The 27,377-nt window shown below is 38.6% G+C and overlaps 1 protein-coding gene across 1 annotated transcript in view; it reads left to right on the forward strand.

The window, feature by feature from the left end:
* Positions 1-18,655, forward strand: part of TAF2 (TATA-box binding protein associated factor 2) — a 62,147-nt gene extending 43,492 nt beyond the window's left edge. The window contains exons 22-26 of the mRNA XM_064441761.1: positions 688-797; positions 3,220-3,449; positions 6,246-6,398; positions 6,820-6,925; positions 17,013-18,655. Coding sequence (XP_064297831.1) covers positions 688-797; positions 3,220-3,449; positions 6,246-6,398; positions 6,820-6,925; positions 17,013-17,278 — 865 coding nt within the window. The 3' untranslated portion in view covers positions 17,279-18,655. The remainder of the gene's footprint in view (positions 1-687; positions 798-3,219; positions 3,450-6,245; positions 6,399-6,819; positions 6,926-17,012) is intronic.
* Positions 18,656-27,377: the final 8,722 nt, after the last annotated feature.

Raw genomic sequence — 27,377 nt, forward strand, 5'->3', positions numbered from 1 at the left:
GGCTGTACAGGGAAAATAGTTAAAATAATAAGTAATGGAACAAATAATTACTCTCATTCATAAAATGTTTTCAAGGCCAAGTTTAAAGAAAGAAAATGGGGACAAATGTATCTACTTTCAGCTCAGTGTGTAAATTGTAAGGAAACATGGTTAAGTGCAGAATTTTTGTACACCAGTGTAATTAAGAGATGACAGTGTTCCCTTCCAGGACAGTGTTCCTTTCCAGAAGGATGTGCGAGTCACTGGCTTTGGACCTGTCATTTTGTATCTGCCATAAACATTTAAAGTTATTTTAAAACTCTTTGGTGTCAGTATGTAAGGAGTTTATAAGCCAATGTTGCTCCTTCTTTATTATTATCAAGTCAGTGTGCAAAAAAGATTGTTACTAGAGAGAATAGCGCAATATAGCCTACAATTACGTATCTGACTGTTAAAAATTATGTCTAATAACATCCTGCTGCTTTGCAACTTACTTTTAAACTTTAAGCTATGTTGCTGATGGTAAATCTGTGTCTGTGCTTATTGTGGACAGAAGGAAGAGCTAAAAGCATAAAAAATTGGTTAAAATTTTGGAAGAAATCCTGTATTTGAATAAGTTTAAGAATATTGCAAACTCAACGGACTTTGTATTCTTAGTGTATTAATTTGGATTTAATAAAGATTTTTTTTTTTCTGTTTCTTTTTCAGGCATAAGATTCTGGATATGCTGACTAAGAACCCACCTTTTACCAAGAACATGGAGTCCCCTTTATGTAACGAAGCTTTGGTAGATCAACTTTGGAAACTGATGAATTCGGGTTGGTTTTTGGTTTGTTTGGTTTTTGGTTGATTTTTTTTATTTTAAGGTTTTTTGAAATAAGCGTTAAAGACTTGCTTCAGATAATGGCAAGAGCCCTCCTAGATTTGATAATTAGAAGTGGAAAATTGAGTCTCAGAAGTTCAATGTAACGTGTGTACCTCCAGAACTTTCTCAGTGGCACAGGCTACCAAACCTCTTTGTTTTTCATTATTTTGTCTACTACTGTAATGTGCTTTGTGCTTTGGCATGGAATGATTCTTTGACCCAGACATTCAAAGCAAAATTTTCCTCAAATGATGATGTCTGTGCTACCTTTTCATTATAGTTTGCTTTAGATTAGATAGTCTCTCTTTGTCCTCTTTTACTAAACTCGGAGAGAATATGAGAGGATAACGTTTGTATAGATAATTTAAACAAGATTTCTAGGAGTCTGCTATAAACCTAAGACTCAATTTGCCTTGTGTGATTAGGAAGGATCCTAATGAGAGAAGGGCTTGCATCTTTACCATTGACCTGTTTTTCATTACTGAAGCAGTTTTATCCGGTCCTGACAAACTGCCCTTTAACATCTGGCACGTTACTACATAGATTACATATAAACGTTTATACAGCTTTTTTAGGTCATTGAAGGCTGTCTGCTCTCTGTGTATCATTATTTTTAGTGTTTAAAAGTTTACAGCTACACTCCAGGGGTTGAAGTGGGGAGACTACCAGTAGTTCAGTTTTGTAGGATTTGCCAAGTATCAGGCACAGAAAATAAACAGTTTTGATGTTCCCATCAGCGAGTTTGTTTTTCCGTTTTCTTGAGAGAAGAGTGTGTGCAGTGTTACTTATAACCATTACCTCTTTTTGCAAGTAACAAATAGGTTATACATTCTTCTTAAGATTCGTGGGGCTTTAAGTACTTACGTTTCTACACATCAAGATGACATAATGTTTCAATTTATTTTCTGTAAGGGATAACTGTAGCATTCCAGGGTGCCTTGAAAAAAATGTTTGTTAATGTGAGACAAGTTAGTAGCCAGGTTTAAAGCTGCATGATTGTAGGATCATGAGTTGCTTTCCTTTAACGTAAGCACATGCAGTAGAAAACAGACTCTGATATATGGAATCTTTTTTTTTTTCTTCTATGTTAATCTGCATTAAATTGATAATGCTCACAGTTCCAAAGACTGCAGAGAAATTCAGCAACCAATTGTATTTAGGCTTAGCTGTTCCACTGGAAAAGGAGAGAGATACTGGATGGGAATTCATCAAATCACTTTAAGATGTACTAGATTAAGAAGTTGAGTAAATTATTTATCATTAAAATATTAGAATGGTTTTAAAAATAATAATTGTGACTGTGTAATTCTCTGGAGAGTATTTTAATGTTAGAAATGTCCAGATTAATATTCATATCACTTTCTCCTTACCCAGCTGTTCATGAAACTCATCAGAGTTACTTGTAGCTGGGAAAGTGTAGGTACAGCTAAGCTTACTCAAAACACTATTTAGCCCCATGAAACTTAGTATTTACAGGGATAGAGCTTGTAAGTTTATTTTGTGCTAAGTCTTGCACAGCTACATTAACATGGCAACTGGCACATCTGTGTCTTGTTTACCAGATATAGTTCTATTCCTGCTGTGGAACAATATGTTCAATAAACTTGTAATCAGTCAAGAGCTGGGCTGAGTTAACACCAGAATCACTATTTGCAGAGTTGCACCAGATGTTAGATGTCTTTTTGTTGTGATTGGTGCCAAACGTGCTTTGACCATTTCTGTATGAAGATACGAAAGCAGTACACAGTTTGCAGTGAAAAATAAAATTAGTGAAGCATTGCTTTGTGCAGTAAGAATACATATCTCCAGTATGAACACAGATTAAAGTATTGAGTATCCAGTGGAGTATGTGACATAGTAGTGACATCAAAAAGTGTGTTTATGCATTGCCAGTTTGTGTTCTCTATCACTGCGGTTTCCAGAGGGTACAGATCTGTCATGCTTGCGGCTCCTGCTACATTTCATGGAACACATAGGCAAGTTCAACCAAATCCACTGACAGGGGAAGCCAGTTTAGTAACAAAGTGTTCTACTTAATTGTCCAATAGTAAAACCTAAAGTGAAACTTTAAAAATAAAAGCATATGGGTGTGATTATTTTCCTTTTATTTTTCGTTATGTTATTATAGCACTTAGTTTCCCAGTCTTGTTCTGCTAAACACATCCAGCTTACAAACCAAATGACTTAAAGCCTTCCTTATAAACAGGATGTGGCAGGTGAGTTTGAGTCAGTAAGAGTCAGGAATAATGAGGGACATGTATCTTAAGCACAGAAAATGTCACACTCCAGTGGATCCAGATCACTTAAACTGTCTTATTTGCGGGGGAGGAGAAGATTGTATCTCTGCATTAACAAGAATCTCTTTTGGATTTTAGGAACTTCACATGACTGGAGATTACGATGTGGTGCTGTGGACCTCTATTTCACACTTTTTGGCCTCAGCAGACCTTCTTGTTTACCATTACCAGAGCTTGGACTTGTTCTTAATCTGAAAGAAAAGAAGGCTGTACTTAATCCAACGATTATCCCTGAATCAGTTGTGAATAATCAGGAACCTGTGAATAGTACTAACAATCACGGACAGTCAGTAGGATTTCAGAACACCGTAAGCACAAACCATCTGCATACATCCCATTCAGCTGGCTCTGAGTCCTGGCGCTGGTTGCTGATTTAATTTTGTGCTGTGTTCAAGCTTCTCATGCTTTACTAAAGCTAACTTTATACCCTGGTACTCTTTATTTGTTCCACTTGAAAAGCTGGTATATACCATAACTTTTTAACTTTTTTTTAACTGTTTTGCATAGTGTGTGCAAGCTTTTTACTTGTTTTTTCTATTTTCATCATTTCTGTTCTTTATAAAACTTTACTTCCTCTATATTGCTTATGAGACATGAAGTGATTCACAGAAATGTTTGATGCTGTGATGAAAACTTTTTTTTATTAGAGTAAGAATATTGCTTATAGGCAAGTTATGCAATTTTCCAAAACAAAACTTTTTATCAGTAAATTTATTACATCTTAAAATACATAGATATACCTCTTTTTAAACAACTTTAAAAGATGTGAAATTTGGAAATTTAACACATCTTCATTGAACACTTGAACCTGACTATTTAGTACTGTGCTCTGAAGGATTTGTAACAACTTCTGAAAAATCGCATACATTAAGTTTGATATCTTTCTGGCTTTGGAGGCTTCAGTCCTAACATATAATCCACTGGGTAGTTAGAAAATGGATCTTACAAGCTATTCAAGTCATACTTTCCTTAAGAATAACTGCCACTGCTGCAAGACTAAGTCTTTTTGTTGGACAAATTTAATTAATGAGGGGAAAAAGCTTAACAGACATGGAAATAATGAGTAATTTTCTTAACATTTTCAAAGACTACATATGATTGAAACTGCTTAGGAGTACATCCTGAAAGAGAATGTGAACATGTGGTTAGCATGTCTAAAACCCTTCCTACCCTTTGGAGTGGGATAGTTTACTGTAACTTTATCAGTCCCACCGTTAATTTCTAAATTGTTTTTGTTCAGAAGTATAGTGAGAGTGCAAATTATCACAGTACCTTGCAGGATGTTTCCAGTAGGGGGAGAAAATAATGATGGAGTCAAATATCATTAGAACTATCCTACATATTTACAGAACAAATAATAAGTCCTAATTTGCTGCGCACAGAATTAAATAGCAGGAGGCATTTTGTTGGCAGACTTTTAGGCTGCACTTCAGTGAACATCCAAACTTTTTTAGCAGCCAGACGATCTTAATCAAAAAATTTCCTCTTAACTCTTCTTTTTCCTATTCTGTCCTCTCGCTTGTGCTAGCACAGTGGTTGTTGCTGCATAGTGAGCTGGATATGGGGAGGATCTGGTTGAAAAATACCTTTTTTATGAGCAGATATTTCCTGCTGGGTCAGCTTCCTGGTCCAGTTCATCATGTAGTTTTACAAATGCTGTGGTGGCCCAGGACAGAAGTGTGTGAGGAAGGGGAAGAGGCTGCTTCTTTTAGCAGCAGTACTGGCATACACTAGTCTTGAAAATACAGCATCAGTATAAGCCTCAAGTCACACTTGATCCCCTCATATCTTTTCCTGTGCCTTACCTCCATTCTCCTACCCCTTGCCTTGATATGGTTACCATTTTCACTGTAACTCCCCCAAAATTCAGGGAACTGATTTTCCATGTAATTAAAAAAAAAAACAAAAACAAACCAACAACAAAATCCCCAAAACCCCAAACAAAACAAACAAAAACCCCCAAAACCACAAAAAAACCCACCAAACCACTAATATAAAACAAAGGCTGCCTCTCACATCCGCCAAAGTTTATCCAAAAGTGTTTCACAACAACACTGTTGGGTTTAATAACAGGGATAATAATAGGGATGAAAAAAGGGAATTATGTATTTGAGCAGAAAGGAAAACTAACAGGTGGTAGAATAAATCAGATTAACTAGATTCTTTAAAGCAGACTGTATATTCTGAGAGCATAAACACGTTAAACTCAGTACCGATAGACACGTGACACTGAATTTGCTGAGGATGGTAAAAATTACCCACTTCATAAAACAGAATTTGAGTTGTTCAAGGCAAGAGTTTGTGGAGCTGGAGTTCCCTGTGTAGGACAGAGGAAGAGCAGTTCAGTGGAACAGCATATGCTCTTGAGAGTCTGTGATACAGCTTTTATCTAGGTTTTAGTGGGCTTATAATTATGTTTGCTTATGTGGTGGGTACTTTATTTTTCCTTCTATATTTTGTGTATTGGACTTGTTGGAACACCTGTCTCCTGTTTGAATGACTATATGTGTAACTTAGTAGACTCTCCTGCTATTTTTATATTCCATTGATCCTGGTTTTTTTATCATCTAAGCAGTAATTTACAAAACAGTTTAGCTCTTTTTAATAAATATTGTTGTAAATTAAAACCCCCCAAGTTATAAGTGCTAATTATGGTTTGTATTCAACAAAGTAAGCATTTGCTTTTAAAGCTAACTAAAAGAAGATTTAGCTAAACCCCATGTATAGATCAGAGGCTATCAGTTTTTAAACTGAGATTTGGACTGAGGAGAGTCTGCAAGGCACAGATTTATAGAAAGGCTATTCAGAGGCAGCAAATGTTGTTGCACACCAACAGTACCATGATTGTGAGGAGGGACAGAAAAGATGCCAATGCTAGATATGCAGAGGGAGCAGGGATATAGAAGTAAAGAGAAACTATGTTTGTAGGAGAGGTTGGCACAAATCCATACAGGGTTTTAGAAAATACTTTTTACCAGAACTACAGGGAAAACTTTGTTCAAATCACACACTTTATTCAGAAGTGTTTTCAGCTATCAGGTCTCTTTTAGGCTGAAACATGGCTCTTGCTATCTTCTAATTTTGGTCTTTTAATGCTGCTTCAGGAGGATGATCATCTTATTAAGGAAACAGCATCCAGCATTTCTGGTCATCAGCAGGGGGTGAAGAGGAAGGCTGATATGCCACTCGGGTCTCCATTGGAGCCAGGGCAAATACTAGAGAAGAATGAAGACAGTAAAGTCAAACTCAAAATCAGAGTAAGAAATGGAAATTCAACTTGCACAATATGTAGGGTATTCAGAATAACAGCAGTGGCTTCTGCTGACTTCCCTTAAAGCTGTGTTCAAACAAAAGACATGTTGTGTGTATGAGTACAGTAGCTGTTACGCTTACTTTGGCAAAATCATTTCCCATCAGATTCTTTATTGGCTGGCAAGAACTAAAGTTGACAGTTCATGCTCTTGTTCACACAGCTTCATGGTAAATTAGAAAGAAGAAAAGACACTGACCCTTTTTAATTTTATTGATTATTTTTTTTTTTAATTCCTTTGCAGTGGTAGATATCACTTCCTTTCCCTCTCACCCTCAGTTTACCTCAAAAATAAAATACTTTAAGTTCTATTTAGTGATATTCCTATGAATTATTAGCATCTGCTTATTTTTCTCCTGATATCTTAGTTCTCAAACTCTCAAGAAGAGGAGGAAATTGATATGGACACAGTTCATGACAGTCAAGCCTTTATTTATCATCATTTGAATATGTTGGAGAGACCATCCACACCAGGTATGAGTACATTTACTGGCAAAATGGTAGTATGAATTTTTCAACTATTTCAGTTGTGACTTTGTTATTATTTTTGCTACTGTTTATTCCCATAAACACAGTGCTGGTAAGTGTTAAATATTTAACTTAATTCAAGGAAGTATGTGAAGAGTGCATAAGAACATCTCCTTAGCTTCCAGTGTATTTATAGATAACTCTGTATATTTGTATTTTCATACATATCTAAATAAGACAAGTATGTATCATGCTTAGAAAAGTGAAAAGCTGAGGAATGGAAAAAATAACATAAAGCTGAAATGGAACCCCATAAGCAATTAAGTAAAACTTACTTTGCCATAGTTGTCATTTAAAAATTAATAATTTTGAAGATTAACTATAAAAAAATGGCAAGACTATTCAGGTAAAAAAATCTCTAATCTTAACGATTTATAACTTAACATCAGTGGTTAAAAAACATGCAAGCCTCAAAGATGTTTAGAAGGGCTTTTCAAAGTTGAAAAGATTGCATCAATGAGTAAAATAGTTTCATTTCAAGCACTTGTTTTCTTTTACTACTTCTCTTAGTATCTTTTACTAAGTATCTTTTACTTAGTATCTTTTACTTCTTTTAGTATCTATAAAATATTTGGCAAAATTACTTTTCAAACAATAATCTTTCTTAAAAACCTTAAAGGAGGCTGAACTTCACTGATGAACTTCCATCTTCTTTGCTTATCTGTCACTAGCAAAGAAATTCAGTGGTTAGTCTCATTTTTTCAAAGTATTTTAAGCACATTTCTTAAGTTTAGTTCCAGAATGTGCCAGTGGAGCTAAGCTGAGGTAGTGTGACTATGTAACAAGCATTTTGAAAGATCTTTGGTACACATCCAAAAGAAGGTTTTAGGGTTGCAGTGCTGCAGTGTGTAAAAGAAGCATTTGGCCTCAGAAGTAAGATTCAGAGTAATTACCCTCTTGCTTGTTATCCAGTTTTTATCCAGTGGTTGCCTAATGTAAAACACAAGTAGACCTTAGCAGCAGGATCTTGAATGTTGGTTCCATCTTGAGTGCCCTAGGTCCTGAGCTACGCTGACAGGCGACCTCATCTGCTTTCCCTATGACCTGGCAATTTAGTGGCCTCATTTAAGAGAGGGGCTGGTGGACATTTCTGCTCTGAGTATCCTGCTGAGGCTGGTGCCTTGGTGCTGGCTGGGGGCGTGGAAGCTGTAGGCTCATACTCCCTTAGGGCCTAGAACTTACGTTTTTACTTCCTTGGCAGATGCTCTAGCCACTAAGGGGTTTTGGTTTTTTTTTTTTTTATAAAAGGTAACTGCTGTCATTGCTCAGCTAACAAATTAAGTTCATATGGGGACATAAAACACAGGGAGGTCTGGTTTCTGGATTCCAGATGGCCTTTGGTTAATGACATGTGCCTGTACAGCCAGCTCCACCAGGATGGATTTGCAGAGTAGCAAAACTCACAACTTCATGCCTAAATCATAGGCATTTCAGCAGAGTAAAGGGGAAGGCTGCATATAGGTTGCTTTCATGAACTTAGGAGCCTAATTCTACACAATCTTTACTTTAAAATTCTCAGAGCTGCTTTGAATTTTGTCCTCAGTGTTATGGTCAGCCATTACATTTTCTGTTAAGGCAAAGAATGACGCATCCAGGGCACACGAGTGCAAAGCTGATCCACTGAGGATTAGTATTTATAACTCTTACATGATATTTTGCAACAGTTTTTTTTTACTAGATTTACACACTGTACAGAATATAAAGTCATAAACAAAACTCTGCCAAATACTTCACAAATAGGACTTACGGGACCCTCTGTACGCCAGCTCTGTGCTGCAGGATGTTGCATATTAAGTTTGCACTAGAGTTCAGAAAGGGTAAGGTCTGGTCAGGAATGGAGCAATGGCGAGCTGACTGCTACTTTTGTAGACCTACAGCAGACAAAAGCTACTTCAAGTTTCACTTGTGTGCTGAATGACCTTCTCACCTCTGCCACTTAAGCATTCAGCACACTGGAATACATTTTCTTTTCTAGGTAATAAATGAAACAAATGCTGGGTTTTGCCCCAGAATTAATTTTAAATAATAAGCCTTTGAAAAGCATTATTTTGAAACACTTCAGATTAATTTCATTTTCTTTTGGTTTGTGCGGTTAGAAACAATTCCACTGCAGATATTCTTTGTTTCTAAAATTTCACCTGTTTCTTATTCATAGCATTTTTCTTAGAACCAGAGATGTATGAATTTCAGACTGAGTAAATAAAGACAGCTCAATCTTTAGGAAACGGCATACTTCTGAGAAGAAATGCCAAACAGATGGGGAAAAATAAAAGCATACGTAAATAAAATTGTTCACACATAGGAGCGTTCTGTTTTACAAAAGAATTGCAGATAATGTTTCCTGAGGGCCTTTGAGTTTTTGCAGCAATGACGGAGGATGGGTGCGCTTCAGTGAGTTATTATTGTGAAATAGATTGACAACAGGTTCTGAAATGCTCTCAGTATCTTGTTAATAAATCTGTGAGATCTTGTATCTGCCTCAGTTCTGTGACTCTTACTTGGAAGGCAGCAAGCTCTTAGTCCATACTCAGTTTTCCTCTCACAGCTGTGGATTATGTCCCCACATGTCACATGAAGTGTTAGGTCATCAGCCAAGCACAGCCTGCAAGCAGCAGCTGCCAGGAGGAAGTTCATGTTGGGTCTAAATCCTGCCATATCTAGGTATTCTGGTTTGGTTTTTTTTTTTTTACACTCCTCACACCACCCCAAATGGTAATTTGGATTTATTCAAGTTGATGTAACCCCATAAAGCCAGGAAAATGTTATTTTCCTTTAAAAGCTTGGTTTTCTTCTGTATGCTGTATGCTTCAGCTCATGGATGTGAAAGGTTAGGGTTAAAACACGCTGCAAGGGCAATAAAAGAAGTCTGGTACTACAACTCTTGCAGGATTACAGGTTTCAGTACTATAATTACAGCACCTTTCCTAGTTGTTCATATAGAAAATGTTTTAAAACCTACTAAAGCATCCTGTCTACCATAACAAAGTGTGGACTCTGGTAGTTTTAAAGGATTTTGAGCATTTTCAAGAAGTTATTAAAACAAACAAACATCAGTTGTGAACTATCTGAAGAATGCTGTTGTGCTGATTATTCATCTGACTTAAGGACTAGAAACACGGTAGCCTCCTTTGAGCCTCTAAAGCTGTGCAAGGTCATGTTTCTAATGCAGTTGCTACTAACTCATCAAGAATAGTAGTGATGCTCCTTACTCTTCTCTTAAGATCAAAAGAATTTCAAGATCAGATTTTGTGTAAGCAGTAGATTTAAACTCTAATTTCAGACTGTAAGGTGACTTGTAATGCATTGTTGATTTCAGTGAAATCAGATTAAGATACACTTCTTTATTTACTTTAATATTTCCCTCATCTGAAAGTACAATACTTCAAAATTAACCTTGAAAAAGTTCTGCTGTATGTGTCAGTGGTTATTGATTGGCCTGTTCTTTTCTGCTTCCAAAACAAATGCCTGGCTCTAGCCTGCATGATCTACCAGTGAAGTTACATGTCGTTATAGCTCAACAGGTCATCACTGATAAATACTTTAATTAGAGTTTTCCCAACTATTTTTGGTAGGTTGATAGTTGATACAAAGCAGTATGCAATTCACTCTTTTCTTTATTTCTACAAAAGAAAAAAAAAAGTAAATACAGCGATGTTCTATTTGTGTGTTGGCAGTCCTTTTTCTGATTGCGTTCAGGAGCAGTGGGCTTTGAAGACACAACCTGAGCATTCCAACTCAGATCAGAAAAATCCTTTGCCCATTCTAGTAATCCTTTTGCTGTTTTCCAGGGTAATCAAACTGGAACTTTCCACTGCTGACCATGTAGGTCACTCTGTTTATCACGTAGACGTACGCGCAACTTTGAGGGTCTAGGCTACAGTCATATGTGTTGATTGGATTGTGGTCTTGTTTATGACAGTTACTGTCTGCAGTTTCAGGAAATAATGATTTAGCTGGATTGAATTGTTTCTGGAACGATTTGAAACTGGAAATAGCACATACGGCAGTAGAGTGTAGAGGGAAACTACTGTAGTCATTACGTTTAAACAGTACATTTACAACAGTAGATTTGAGCTTGTGGAGCAAATTACCACATTTCAAGTGTGGATGCACTAGTTACCAGAAATTCAGTCTGAACTGTACAAAAAGCCCGGTCCTCTGCAGCACAGCAGTTACCCAAACTAGCTATAAGAGCACCAGGACCCCAAAGTTCAACCATTAGTGGCTTCCTGCCAAAAAGGGTTACTGAACACTTTGGATATGAGGACACCACTGACAATGATGGATTTTTGCTTTACTTTTTAAGGAGGGAAAAGCTGTTGCAACTGTTCTGTTAGACTACCCTTTAATAACATATAATATTAATGTAGTATCTGTTTGAAAGTATCCATTACACATATGCTGACTTTATTACCTAAAACATAACTGTTTTCAAACTGGTAACTTACAGGCTTTGAGGTTCTGTAGCTAATTTTGTCTCACCGGAATAGTATGTGGTTAATTGTACACTTTACAAGGAAGGGTGTTTTCAAGTGCTTTATCCTAAAATACATGAAAGCAGCTTTAATAGAAACATAAGCCCTGCAGATAAAGTGGCAACGTAAATGAGAATTGCATGAGTGTGGCTGCAGTGTGTCAACCTCCTGATTTAATAAAAGCAACATAATACCATAGCTGTGACTGTCTCTGAGACAACAACTGATCACTCTCAAACCTAGAAGATGGATAAGGCTAACTAATAAATATTTAAGTTGGCTACCTAAACTCTTAGAGGCACAAAAGTATTCTTAATTGACTTACTGATTTAGATGCTTTTTTTCTCTAGAGTAGGGAATACTCTAGATTTTCTAGGGTATTAAACAAAATATAGTAGAAATAACACCACAGTTAAGCTATTATTTTAATGTAAGGACAAATCAATATGGTTGTTAAATGAAAGTCAAATGAGGAAATTTTTTAAAATGGTTAGTTACCAGTTAAAAGTATATTTTAGTTAAATCACCAACTTGTCTATGCATTACTTTAGCAGAGGCTGTCCTTTTGTATAGGTATAAGGAATTATCTGTCTGGATAGAAATCCCACTAAAAAATATGAAGTCAAATGAATTTGTAAATTGGAACTAGTTAGAATTTTTATGTTGGAGTCCACTGATTGGTTTAGCACATTCTCAGAATGTGGGGGTTTTTGCCTTTTTTTTTTTTGGTTGGGTTGGGTTTGGTTTAGTGTTTTGTGTTTTTTGTAACTAGCCCTTTATGTCTCACTCTCAAACTTTAAATCTTATCATATGGTCCTTAAAAGAACACCCTACTAGACAGAAAATTGATAACTTATTTTCAGAGATGTATAATTTGAAAATTCTGTTTCTTAAGACAAATGACAAGACATTCTTGCATCCTGAAAGCTTGGAATTATTTATGCTTGGTAACTTTCTGTATGTGCTTTGTTCATGGTTCAACAGATGCATAAAATTAAATTTAAAAATAGTGTGTCTTGGATGTTTCCAGGGTAATACTAAAAAAGAAAAGTAGAAATAAGGAAAAAATAGGGCAATGTCAAAATAGTTTTTAAGATCTTTTCAGCTTTTTTAGTGTTCTCCCTTCAGAGAAAATGCTGGCCAGAGCTGCAGTTCAACTGCTAGGCAAAGAGAGTGCATTATTTTTCTCATCAGCAAGGTTCCTTTGGGTTCTGGGAGAGAGATATTAAGTGCTTGTGTGCTTGTGCTGATGTCATCTTCTTCCCAGAGGTCGTCGGTGTCAGGTTCTGGAGCACCAGCCTGTCCTCAGCTGAAACACTGGACCCACGGGCCTTACCCTTTGCTGTGATTTGTGAAGTTGGTTTCTCCCTCTCTGACATTTGAATAAATCAGGGTGCAAATGGGGTAATTTTTAACAAGTGTCAGTTTGGAAAAGTCCTACATAAGCCAGCTGTTTTAAATAGATTGTACATGCAAAGAAACAAAGACTGTAAGTTTGTGGTGTCCCACCCTCTTCACACAAAATAAGGAATATAGGAGAGACCATATGGACAACCTTATGAAAGCTTGTTGGCATGTTAAAGTCTCAAGTTACACGTTCCCAAATTGTAAAGGTTCAATAATAACAAAATAAGAGTAAAATAGGTAAAACACTGTACCCAACAACAATGTTCGATGTTCATGCACCAATGATTCTTAAAAAGAAAAGAACTTACCCTAGATAATTGATGAACAGGATGTTATAACTGCCTGACAGCAATTTGTGTTACCACATAAAATGTTACTTTAGGCCTTAATCAAGATCTAAACCCCTTTTGTTTTAAAATCAAGCTACGAGATCTGTGTTTTCATACTTTATGTTCTCTTGCAATATCTACAGTGTTTGTATCGGTCCCTGTGACAAGCTGTGCACAAAGTTTCTGATCTTTCTCCCAAGGGATAGTAATCCTGTCTAATTTTAAACACCTACCCAGCTAGCTGGAACTCTGCAAAGCCAGTAATTACATTGGAACCTCCACATCCCAAACAGAAGGAGATCCAAGTGGATAGACACGTGTATGTGCATTTTCTTCCAAGGAATGCTACTAACCACTTCAGAAGTGAGCTTCTGGTCTCCCCCTCCACTTATTGTGTGTTTCTGTGATTTGAGAAACCCAGGTTCCAGTCCTTCTCCCTCTGCCAGGAGGAAGCGGGTTCCCTGCAGGGAGGAGTGCTCTGTGCCTCCTTGCAGCAGTCCGGCTACCCCCGTTGATATGAGGATGATATTAATGCCCTGTAAAGCAATTGCTGTTTAAGCTTGCTTTCCTAGTTTGGCAGATTCCTGGCATGGGCTTAAAGTAGATATTAATTAAAAGGAAATTAAAATGAAGAAGTGTTCTGCAAGTTTAATGGTTAATTTTACAGGCACAAATCTGTAAAACTTTTACAGGTCTGTCCATTTTACAGACAGCTGAATTTGGTAGTCTGCGAACATCCTTTCTGAGCCATCGTCCAGGATCAATATATTTAATTCCTGATTTCAAAGCACTCTAACAGGAGGAGGAAATTTTCTGGATAGTTGGTATTTTTTCATATAGATTCCCAATGGATTATAGCTGTCATTGACCTCTGTGAAGAAATTGTAAAAGTAGATTTTGGTGATGATCATCTTTTTCTTTTTTTTTTTTTAATTGACCTTTTATTGCCTTATTACCAACGCTGGCTGTCTTCTTCAGTGTCTGTAGCCCAGGAGTTGCAGCTGGATCGCATTTCTCCCTTTCCTAAAGATCTTCCTGCCTTTTTCAGTTTCCAGGTGCTCATCCCTACTCCTTCAGTCCCGTTGGCTTAAGCTACTGTGGCATTTGCTCTCCAACTTTCTTCAGTCAAGGGTGTTTAACGGCTTTAAATAATATATTTTTCTAATAACCTACCCAAAATAAGTAAAGAAGTGATAATGGGGACTACTGCCTTAGCAGAGCTGGTAGTTCAGTAAACAGCAGGAAATTTGCAAGTGGCAGGTAGTGCAACAGAGCCCAGAGGGTCTGATTTGCATCCCTGGTCTTCACAGGCGCTTGGTGCTACTGCTGCATCACCCCTGCAGGCTTGAGCCCATGGCCTTATACTGCTTATATGGGTTAGAGCCGTGAAAACTCAGAGGCTTAGCTTTGGTTTGAGGTTGTTACAATTGTAGGGCCTAGACTTACAGGTTCAGTTTCCATAATAAAATAACTTCACAGTTTGGAACTAATGGAGCTGTTAAGTTTTTTAAGGGTTTGTGTCATGTGTGGGGGTTTTTTGTTTTCTTTTAAGCTGGCTTCAGTTCGCCTCGTATATTTGAACACATCATGTGCTGGTAGCTTGAGAACCTGTAAGAATGTGTTCCGTACCTTGGATAATCTTTTGTACATCCTCTATGGATGAACACTGATCGGTCTTCAGGCTTTTTGCCACAACCTTTATTTCTGTGTTACTAGAAGCTGTGTTTGTGTCACTGCAACAGTTCACTTTGGACTACTGTAGCCTATTTTAATGGTGTCAAATATTGTGTGCCTTGGTTCTCTGAAGTATGGCCTCCAACCATTCCTTTTCTAATGGCCTGAGTCAGATACACTCCCTTTTCTGCTGCTCTGTCTTCTGTTTCATGGCTAGTTTTGCATGCATGCAGCTGCTAAGGAAAATTTGCTTATTTGTTTAAAAGCTGTATGCTTCAGAGGAATGAGCTCTCAGTAAGAGAAATATAATTAGAAATAGTTAAACCGTGAAGCAATCTTGTATCTTTTTGCATCAAATCCAGTATACTTGCATGCTGTCTGCTTCGTTGAGAGCTGCTCCGTGTAACAGTGTAAAAAAACTGTAGTAACTGTGCATTGAAGTCAGCAAGTGGAAGTTTGAATTTGTGTGCCTATCTTCTCTCTGCCATAATATACATAAGTCATTGTGAGTTCTAACAATAAAGTTTTTTAAAATACTTGCATATTAGAGATTTTAAATCTATAGGAGACTATTGTACTCTAGTCTACCCTCCTTATAACATCAGCAGAATTTTATATTACACCATATTCACATCTTGCGGTAGAGCCCAAACATATTTCTGCTGTTAAGACTCGAAGCAGTAGAGATTCCAGCATGTCCCATAGTAAGTCATTGATTATCCACACTGTAAAATATTTTGTAATTCTGTTCTGACTTCTAAACACTGCTTACAGATGTAGATTTTGTTTTTTTCCAGCCATATTTAAAAACAAACAAAAAACAGAACAGCTGTACTGTCTAGAAACTTTCCTGTATATATGCTTGATTGAATCAGTTCTTAATCTTTTTGGATAAGGCTAGCAAGATTGCACGGAAATCTTTCTTAACGCTTGTTTGTTATACTGCAAGGAGCTGGCTCTTCTGGCTTCCACGAGTCGTTACCATAGACAAATCGTTCTGGCCTTGAAAGATACAAACCAAACCAACCAACCAAAAAGATATGCTGGGGGAAAAAAAATCCATTTTCAAATATACAGGAAAAGATAATTACAAAGTATATCACATAATTCGTTGTTATTTAACAGGGATATTTTCACCAAAAACTGAAGCGCGGCAGGGGGGAACCCAACATTTAAAGCAGCTGGGAAGAAAATCCATTTTAATGGAGTAGTTGCCTTCAAAAACCTGATGGTGCTGTTCTGCTTTTGTCTAGTGGTTAAAGCACGTTCTTGCAGTGTGAGTGATTTGATTCAACTTCTGCCTAAAGGAATTTGAGCTTTTCTACCTTCCAAGGGTTCCCCCTCCTTAACAATGGTATTCTTAGATTATTGCCTTTTAATCCCTGCTATTGAAACTGTTGCAGTTTGTGCGAAATAAATATTAAATGTGTCAAAGAGAGAACGAGAAAGTGGATCAGGAATTCAGAGGTCATGGATCAGATTTTCTCTCCTTAGATTCAGATACCAGGCTTACCCGATGTATAAGTAGTTCCAGTGTATTTGTGAGTTATATACTAATAAAAATTGTGGAATTGCCCTTCTTGGTATTTGCTTTTTGTTGAAGAACAAAAGTTTGTGTAGTCTTTCAAATAGGCTAAATTGGTTGTAAGATGCAATTTTTGTAAAGAGCAATTCTTCTGTTCAGTATCAAAAAAATTTCATGTTCTTGCAGGGAGCTTTTGCTCCTGACTGAAAGGAGTTCATATCCCCAGAACTGCACTTCAGTGTGTGCCAGTCTTCATAAGCAGTCATATTTTCATTATTCATGGTGCAGTGGCCTTCCTACTCTGTTTAAAAATTAATTTCTGGAAGCTAGTATAACTTGCAGTTGCTTAGCTTCTTACAGTTCCTAATTGTCTGGATTCATTTGTACTTCTGAGGGCGGAAGGAGTTCCTCTGTAAAAAATTGGTAGTAGTACAGGAGCATTAATGGCATGTTCAGAGCCTTTTCTGAAAAAAAACTAAAAGCTAACGGGACGAGTATAGTAACAGATTCTGTGTTTGCGTGTTTAAATTATAATGTAGGTTTGACCTGATACTTCAGAATTTCTTATGTTTGAAAACAATGCAAGTTCAACATTTGTTAATCCCACTATATCCATTTTTTAGGTAAAGAACAGTCTTCGGGAGAGATGAACATGCACCCTGTCTCAGCAGCTCCACTGTCTGTGTTTAGTAAAGAATCAAACTCCTCAAAGCATAGTGATCACCATCACCATCACCACCACGAGCACAAGAAAAAGAAGAAGAAACACAAGCATAAGCATAAGCATAAACATAAACATGATAATAAAGAAAAGGAAAAGGATCCCTTTGCTTTCTCTAACAGTCCAGCCAGTGCACGATCAATCCGTTCCCCGTCACTTTCAGACTGATATTGATGGCTTCTCTGGATTTCAACTTGCAGTGTTCCCTGAATACTTAGAAGGATGTATATAACTATAGCCTTTATCTTTTTTTATGGAAATAAGAATATGTGAATTGCCTTAGCAATTCAGAAGCTCTGCCACCGTCCTCATTTGAAGTCTTCTATTTGCATATGCGGTTCTTGAAATAATCTGATTCAAAAAATATGTTTTATGATTCTGAGTCATTTTGTATTTCACTGTTCTCCACACCTCCCACTCTTTTTTCCATTTTAAACAAAGAAAACAGCCCTTTATGTAAGGGCCCCATGTCCACTGGCAACCCCCTGCACATCATGCTGGCCATGTGTACTGCCAGAACCAATTATGTTTTAATCCTTTGAAGAATGTTATGAGGCAGAGTGTGTTTTAAGCAGAAGCCAATTGCGAGACCTTTGGTGAAGTGCTGTTTCCAGCGTAGTATTGTATAACCAAGTGTAGACCTCCTGAGAAGGCAGGGATTTTCTGTAGTCTTCAGTTGAGCTGTTTCTTGCTTTAACCATTGCAATGTAATGTCAGACTTTTAAGAACAGTGTATAGAACATTTGCCTTTTTCAGGTACTAAAACTCTTTAAAAATTCCAAGCTGCTTTTAAGCTGCAGGTATTTATTATGGACATGACCCTTTGAATATAATGACGTTCTGCAATTATGTTTTTGGAATTTTAGCAAAATGCTTAATGCATGTTTTGTCCTGTAATCAGGCTTTTAAAAATCCAATAAAGTTTGCAAATTATTTTGACAGAGGCAGAATTTTTTCTTCAAGCTTGACATTGGAAGATGATTTTGAAGGATGGCTTTGCTAAAATTAAAAAAGTAATTTTGAAAAGCTTAAAAATAAAAAAATACATATTTCCTGCTGCTGCAGGGTAGTTTTTCTGGAAGCATGCTATATGATCAGCTCAAGAATCCACAGGAGAAATACATCAGTAGATTAAGCTAGGCCTGGGACTTTACATGATGGATACATTTAGATTTCCTTAGCTGTGTTTTATGCAGTGTACTCTTTGCACCCAGCAAATGTTTTATTTAAAAACTTACATTTTTAAAAGTTTTCATAATAGAGATAAATAATCTCTGCCACTTTTTATGTATTTTCTTTATTTGTATGTAGAGGCAGGAGCTTTATTGCCATGCACTGGCTGACATCTGTTGCCCAGAGTTCACATCACATTTGGCTTTCTAGAAGGTGGTTCTATTTGGGTTAAGTATTTTTCAAAAAAATTTTCCCAAATTCCTCTGAGAGACTGATTCTTCTTAGGGCAAAGTGAGAAAGTTCATCAGGGACCTAAGACTTTTTAAAGCTATATTCTGTTTCATGAAAGTTAATAAATACTTTTATATTATATACCTGCTGTTGAATCCTGTAGTTTTTCTAATTCCAAATTATCTGTAGAGTGGAAAGATTATGGACTTAGGTAGCTTGTAATACACATACACTTACTTTGATATTCAGACACCAAATCCCTTTAATGCTGCGTGAATAGTTGTGCTAATCGTTGCGCTCAGAACACAAGATATGTTTGGGCTGGATTTGGACGTGATGGGCCTGGGCAGCACTGCAGCCTCGCTCCTGTGGGACGTGGTGCCGTCTGCTGCCACGCCAGCAGCGCCTGGCGTCGAGCAAAGCCTGCCTTGCTGTGACTTGTCTCCTCCCTAGCAATGCGTGCAAGCTCAGATGAGCCAAAGGTGCGACAGGGACAGGAAGGCACCCGAGCGTGGGTAGGGCGAGGTACGGAGCATCTGCTCGGTAGGCTAGCCGTGCGGGCAGCTCAGCTTGCCGCCTCTCTTGAGCCAGCAAGCTGTTTTGTTAACATCGTGAACGTTGAATCACAGGGAGAGGCTGGGAGGCTATAGTAATAGCTCGATGGAAATAATTTTAGGTGTTTTTCCCTTGGCTAAGGAGTGAGGTAACAGTGCCAAAGGTGTTTGTGGGAGACGTGGGCTAATAAGCAATGAAAGCTGGCATTGTTTGGGAGAGCGAAGGCAGATGCATTTATGTTTTAAAAATGAGGTCATGGATAATTGAGGCTGGTGTGGTTTCTACTTCTGGAGACATGGATTTACACTCTTACGCTGAGGGGAAACGTATTGTTCAGTGATACGGGCACAGAACTGAGGCAGAGCTGTAACACGGTAATTCTAGTGTCATGTGTGGCTGTGTGACTTTAAGTGAATTACTGAATATATGCTAAGGAAATCAGGTGAGGACATCGTTACTGGAAAATCGGGGGGGGAAATATCTAAAAAGACTTTTCCAGTGCAATTTCTGAGGTTATGTCATGGTCCTGGTTCAGAATAACCATTAATGTCTTTGGTGGAATACGAAGTAAGTTTGGGGTCTGCAGGGGTTACTCTGCGGACAGGCAGTGCTCACAAATCAGTAGGTGTGCTCAGAGGTCAATCAATCAGGCAGATTGCGCAGGTGATCCAAAAGCAGAAAGCTGAAATTCAGCAGGAATGAATGTGAAATACTGAACTTGAGCAAAAATGAAGTGCGTGAAAGCAAGCCGCTCCCCTCGTCGTGCAAGGGGCAGCGAGGTAAAAACGCATCTGGTTGCACAGGGATAGCAACTTGATACCATCGCAAAAAGCAAAACTCGCTTACGGGTTAGGACAAATTTTTTATGTAAAATATGAAAGCTGTTATTCTATCAAGTGCCAGTGATTTTGGGCAATGCATTTGAAGAAGTAGGTGGGCAAATGCCCTTAAATTGAAACAATAGGTAACATTGCCTGTAAGAAAAAAAATAAAGGGAACTGAGTATTCCCTGTCTAGAATAAAAGAAGTCTGAGGAAGGAACTCTTCCTTCCAGTACCTAAAATATTGTTACAACGAAAAATATTTATCGGTTGTTCCTCGTATTTCCTGTGGGAAGGAAGGGATTAGCTTTATTTGCAAGAAAATACTTTTTCTGTTGAATGTTAAGGTGGAAGATAGTCTAACAGGCACCTAATGATGATATAAAAGCTCTTTTCCTGCAGGTTTTTGAGCAGCAGATAGGCACACATCTGCAGGGGATGTGTATGGGATGCTTCGCCCTGCCACCGTGTGAGGATTTTGCTGCTGTAGTTCATTTTCATGGATTCTTCAATCTTCCGCTTTTGTCGGTGCAGTTCTGGCGGTGGCTCCCTGGACATGACGGGCACTTGCGGGAGGCTTAGGACACAGAGGTCCTCGCCGGCCAAAGATCTTACTGACTGCCATTCACCTTGGGCTTTTCTTCTACTGAAAAATCAATGATTGTTTCAAAGTTATAACCGGACATCAGGTTGAAGCTCTGTATTTGGACAGTGGACTAAGCCCTTTACCCTCGCCACCTTCAAACCTCGTAGGCTGGCTGCAACCTGTGCAGTTGATTTTGGTCTGGGTTCTGATTTTCAGTTAAAATTTCTGGTTTATAGTGCACTCTCCTTGAAACAAAAGGAGAAATACTTGATTTAGGTGGGGTAGTATCCAAATACTGGAAGAATACGCGCTGTACATATAAAGTAGAAATGCTTATGTTCCTGAAAATGCACAAAGAGGTCAAAGTCTGGAGAATTTATTTTGACAGCTCAGTTTATAACACGAATTCCTTTGTTTTGTTCATTATAAACATAGTGCTCATAAGTATAGGGAAAATATGTAATATTAAAATATGTAGGTGCATTTTTAATGTAGACTTTTCATTTATCTTGATTTTTTTCTTTATTTCTCAGCATAATTATAGAATCAAATGTCCACAAAGTAACTGCATCTCTTAGATTTGTAGACATGCTCAAGTCTCTGTTTAGGATATAGCTTCTTTCCTCAGGTGTCTGAGTAAGCATGCGATGCAGCTTTCATCTGTTCGCTGCCAGGCCCTGTCAGCCTGTCCTGGTGCTGGAGGAAGGACAGCAGGATGCAGCTTGACTTCCTGGGTGAGCAGGTACCAGCCTTCTATCATAAATCGTGCAGTCCCGTAATGTGCCCCGACTGGCCTGGGGGTCCGTACCGGTGATCACAAGGTATCCTCACACCGTTTGGCTTTTTAGGATATAAGCACTGTTTAGTTTTAGTTGATTTCATATTTGCAGAAATCTGATAATTTATGTAAATTTTGATACAAGGAATTTTTAGTCTTGTCAATGTTTTTAGTTCCTTAAGGCAGTTACATCACAGAAAATTAGCAACCTGGTCTTTAATGCAGCGTTGGTATTGCACTGGTATTGCCCTTAAAATATACATGGTAAATAGAAAAGTTTTGCATGAGATTTAACTACTTTCATATATTTATATACGTGTATAAAAATATGTATTATTCATAAAATATAGATGTTTCCTGCTTTTATAATTTAAATGGCGGAAATAATATATGAGTGTTTGCATACAGGCAGCTAACATATAAAGTCTGTGTTATTCCATAGTCACCTGATATGTTAAATATAGTTTTTCTAAATGCATTTCCAGGGTTTTCTTTTTCATTATTTTTGTCCAGCTAAACCTACAATGTTAGTGACCTTCCTTAATGTAGACAATTCATGGTTTCATTGGAAAGACTTCATATTTTATCGAAGCACACTTCACCGAGTACGGTGCTTAGGAAGGAGAGCATGAATATTTTTGTGGTGAACGTCATAAAGTGACAACAAAAATTGAAAGCATATTTAGCTAGATTTTTTTCATTTCTGAGTAAAAGTGAAACTGCGTGGGTATGCTTTGGGCTGATCTAACAGCTTGCCACCGCCGCAGCAAGGAGCTATTTCTCCCCCCAGCTCCTGACCCCGCAGTCCCACGCTGGATTTCTGGGTGCTAAGGCGGCTCTTCTGGGGCCCAACACAGCCCTCCAACCTGCGAACAAAATCGGGCTCATTCTTGCTGCATTAGCGAGCTGAAAGCTTTGGGCAGAGGCTGAGGAGGCAGCGAGGCTGAGGCACGGCTTGTGGAGCCGAGGGTGGAGTGGGGAGAGGGAGGGAGGGAGGCGCGAGCAGGAACAAAACCCTCTTTGGCAGCAACAGCCGGTTCGTTTGGCTCCGCGGCTCCTTGCGACTTCACCCCGAGAAAACAGTACGATAGGGTGAATTCAGGTTTTCACATCTGCGCCTCTTTGGGAGTCTTAATTTTGTTGTGAATTGGTTGAGTGAATGTTTTGAATCAGATTCATTTTGGAGATTTTGGAAGGCTGGACTGAGATGAGTTTACGTGACTGGCAGTTATTTTTTTTCTTTGCTGTGTTAAAAATAAAAAAAGAATGTCCTCAACAATAAAGGGTGAAAGAAACTCCCTTCAAAAATTACTCCAAAGGTAATTTCAGGTCAAATAGTTGTTTTTTTTTTAATTATTTGTATTTTTTTAAAAAAAAGTTTTATTATTATTATATTTTATTCTATTCCATTTTACTTTCATCCACAGAATTGAGTTTCAGAAGAGTGTTAATATGAAGCATTTCATTCTGAAAATGCACTTTTCATTGTCTAAATGTTCCTATATTTTATAAATAAATTATACTGTAAACTAGAAGTAACTGATAAAACTTCTAAATGAAAGTATGCCCTAAAAAGAAGGAAAACGTTTGAAAGCACATTAGGAATGAAAGCACATTTCAAGACCTGATTGACTCTTCTCCTTCTCAAAAACTTACTTTGGGAAAAATCTCTTCTGGAAGTTCCCCACCTTTCCAGGAAAAGGAGGGATGACTCAAACTCGCTTATGATGTAAAAGCTGAATTCTGAGAGTGACCCTCTGTTTCTCGTGGGTGCGGGGGCGGCCTGCGCCAAGCCTCGCTGTGTCTGCCTGGGCGGGTTTCAGCGCGGGACCCAAGGGGACACTGTGAGGGCAACGGAGAGGTGGCCACAGCCTTCCTTCAGCGCCCAGCTACAGCCCATGTAGAAGCAGCCCTGGACGTGTTTTACACTGCTGGTTCTGCTGAGCTTCTAGTCACTTATTTTGCCAGACCTTTCAAGTTTTTTAATGCCTTAAACTTTGGCATTATAGAAAAGACTTTGGTCTTTTGGTAGCTCAGCTCTCACCCAGGAGTCGAGTTGAATTATATGTGGGAAGAAGGTTTTTTAGCAGTTCTGGAAATTTGAGTACAGCTTTTGAAGTTGATATGAAAGTTACTGACTGCATCGTTTTGTTAGTTTTAGTCACTTAATTCCTAATTTTTCTGTACATCGAAAAACTGGAGGTAGGGAAGAAGGAACAACTGGACGTAGGGAAGAAGGAAGAGGAGGGACTGAGATGAACTGTCACCACCGTGAAGAGAAACCTGGAGAGATTAAAGGTGTTGTGTCAGTTGTACCACTTGCCTTCCTGAGGCAGTTTCTACAGCTCTTAGGTATTTTGGACTCACCCACGGAGCTGCTGCCATCTTCGCTTATTTTCCTCCATTATTTCTCTACCTTCAATTCTTATTCCAGTTTACTGGTGTAATAGTCATCCAAGAGGTGTCTAAGCTTCAAGAAAGGCAGATCACTCAGAGACATCCACCAGAGCAGAGCGTTTAACCTGCTTGGGAGCAGGGTGATGCCCTACGCTGACAGTTTGCGTCTCTTGTCTTGGTTTTTCATGGTCTGTTCCCAGCTCTGTGCCCAGCAGGCTACTACAGCTTATTTCTCCTCCAGGCATAGATGTTCTTTGACCTGTGTGAACATCTTATAGTTCCAGAGTCTGTGCAAGCATCTTTCTTTCTTCTTCTTGTGTTTGGAGTATAGAAAATGTTTCTCCATCTCAAATGCTTTTGTCAAAGAATGCAGTCATTTTAAATTATTGGAATTCATATGTTTGTTACTGAGTACTTTACTAATTTCAAAATACTGAATGCTTTCAATTGCTTTAATTTTAAGACTCAGATTTTTCAAAATAGACGTTTGTTTTTACAGCACTGAAAATCTTCCAGGTACTTCATAAAACACTCAGCACTTACAAGCTAGGACAAGACACAGAGGAGGAGAGAGAACAAAGCTTTTTTGTGTGTCTCTTCATGGAAGAGAGAAGTGCAATTATGTTATAAAAGAATTGGTAAAGGACTTCAAGGAATTGGTTGTTGACTACTGATGTAATGTGGGAGGTATGAAAATCTAAATAAAACAGTATGGAGAGGACAGTTGAATATGGTACTCTTTTTTTCAATAAAAGTTCAATAATTTGATGGGAGAAAAATGCGTTTATAAAATGAAAACAAGACACTGAAAATGTGTATACCATATAACAGCTGCTTAGCTTTTGACTGTTGTCCTTGAGTGCTGTATTCCTTAGTGCTAATAGAGAACCTAACAAGAGCTCCATTTTTATTCCAGAGTCAAGCAATTTATCGTGACTGCATACCTGTCATCTACCTGAAACTAAGAGCTTGGATTTTCTCTTTTAATTTTCCTTTAATGATATATGCTATTAAGAATAGGGAAGGATTCTAAATATGTGATTTATAGTTATTTTACAAAAATCAAATATACTTTGAACCTGATTTACCTGTTCTATAATTACATATATAATGTGTACTTGGGCTGTGCAGAAATACAGTTGGGAGACAGCCTTTGTGCACAGAGGAGCTATGTTTTTTATCAATATGTATTGCTGGTCATGGTTCTGAGTTGAGCCAATGGCTCGTACCTGACCCTAGAGTCTGGGCCAATCTTAGGTAATCAGTGTCACCACTTGGAGCAGGTATTACCAGGCCACTGAGAGCCCTTTCAGCTTCCCCAGTTTGAGTGCTGGTTTTTCTCCCTTGTCTACCTTTCTTGTACTTAAATATGATGGAGGCTTCACCCAAGGATGACGAGAAGATTTGGTCTGGGCAGACTTTCAGCCTGGGATGATCCTGCTCCACATGCTGGGCTCCTGAAGCAACTCCTTCAGTTACCTGTCTACTGTGGAAAAACAGGGAAGCTGCAAATCTTGTGGCATTTTTTGAAACTCTTATTTAAAGCAAAAATGAATTAGTATAAGGCATCTGTAATGCCCTATCCTGTTCAAAGAAGCTCCAGGTGGTGAGTTGTTGCATGTCTAGGACCTAACATTCTTGGGGCTTTGACATTCATGGGAGGGACATGCTATCCCAGCTTTTTGGATCCCAGTATCATTCAGGCTGATTTGGTTGGTTTTTTTTTCCTGCATCTGCAGAGCTCCTCTCTGTCAAGGCAACATCCCTGTCTTCCTTCAAATTACAGCTCAAGTTCTCTGTTTGCATGCAGATGACTTTTCTGCCCTTTCAGGGAGGCAGGGTAAAATAGACAAGAAATACTTGAGCTCACCCATGCTGCAGCAGTAACCGTAAGGACTTCTCCTCTGACCCCTCCTGCATGATGACCAATCTGCTCATCAGCCATGTCTCCTGTAGGTGAACTGTTCGGGACATTGTGTGTGCCTACTCATGCTGTACCAGCACCTTGCCAGGCTGTGGAACAGGGAGAGACTGGAAGATGAACCATTGCGTAGCTCTCACAAGCTGAATTCACTGCACAGACAAGGGCCACCTCGCACCCTGTCGGTTCTCAGGCTCCTTCTTCATGCCTCATTCCCCTTGCTCTTGTGTATCCCCTCTTCCTTCCCCCCATTTTCTTTTCCTCTGCTATTTTTTTTCTTCAGCCTCAGAGAGGAGCTGCTCAAGATGTCAAGCTTTCAAACCTCAGATGAGGAGCAGAAGCAGGAGATGGAAATATATCCATGCAGAAGGTAGCAGTATGTGCCACCAAATAGTCTTTCCTGCCCTTGAGACAATTACAGGGATGGTTAAAACTGTATGTGCATGTGTGCAGGTGAGGCGGCTGCTGCCTGCTCCCATAGCACATTGCTTTACTTTTTCAGAGGTTTTGACTTTCTCCTGTGTGTTTTCTGCTGCTTGGATGGAGCATTCTGCCCTCGGCTGCCCGGCACAGCTCCTGCGCAGTGGAGCGGGTCGGGAGAGGGGCAGCGCTGCTGCCTGGCACGGCTCTGCTTGCTGGGCTGAGGGTCCCGCTGCCACTCCAGCAGCAATAACTGTCTTGTCTGATCAAAACATAAGCAGCAATTCACCTCCACGCACAGCTCCCATCCAGCACTGCGTTTACAGGCAGCTGAGCAGCATTTTCAACTTAAAGGAAAAAAGGTAGTTTTCTTTAGGATTGGGATTTATTTTCCTTTTCTTTTTAAAAGGCTAGCCTTCTGTTAAACATACTAAGCATGTGAAGTTGAGCTAATCATGTACTATGTCCTTTCCATTCAGAGACTGTAAATTTTTTTATATAGAATTTGTTTTGAATGATTGCAGAATTTTGTATAAATTGACTTCATATAGCACCGATCATGTCCTTTGGAGTTAATAATGCTTATATTAAGGTTTGATGCTGAAATACAGCAAAACCTTAGTAGGGCATATGGAAATGAGAGGCCCCCTTGTGAGCTAATGACCCCTGAATGAACGAACATGTCAGCACCGTAAAATGAGATACACTTAATAGCTTTTTACAATGGGTGCTTGTATACGATACACATCAGCGTACTGTGAAATGGCTTGTTATGATAAGACCATAATATAGAACTTTTCTGTTGAAATGGTTCTCTCTCCCTACTTCTTGGGAAATATTTGTTCAAATAAATATGTGGGTTAGTGAGGCAACAGATAGTTATTTGTCTCTCAAGCGTGAGTAATGTAATATGAACAAGCATTAATGACCTAACTCCTTAATTCAACAGGAGATCCTTATTTTTCTTACACGCTAGCTTATTTCTTAATATTTTGGAATCCATTGCTCAGTGTGTGTTGTGTGTTCCCAGGGGAGCTGAGTGTGAGCTACAAACTTTGGATAGCTCTCAGTTCTGCTCAACTTTATCATCTCTTGGACTCTCTCTTGGACTTCCTCAGCTCAGTGGCTGGCAACTATGTATATCTGCTCCCTGAATCATCCACTAACATCTGCCTGAAATAATGAAAAGACTTGCAGTTTTCAGTAGACATGAGAGATAGAATTGGCCAAACCATCCACGTGATCTAAAAGGCTTCGCCCGATTTCCAGAAGACACCCCAGCATGGCGAAATCGAAGCCCTGTGGATTTCTGTGAGACTTACCGCTTTGATACACGGCTAAACCAGCTCATGAAATTGCTGTCCCCAGGGCAGAGGCAGCAGCAG

The sequence above is a fragment of the Phalacrocorax carbo genome, chromosome 2 (genome assembly GCF_963921805.1).
Source record: "Phalacrocorax carbo chromosome 2, bPhaCar2.1, whole genome shotgun sequence".
Classification (NCBI taxonomy): Eukaryota; Metazoa; Chordata; class Aves; order Suliformes; family Phalacrocoracidae; genus Phalacrocorax; species Phalacrocorax carbo.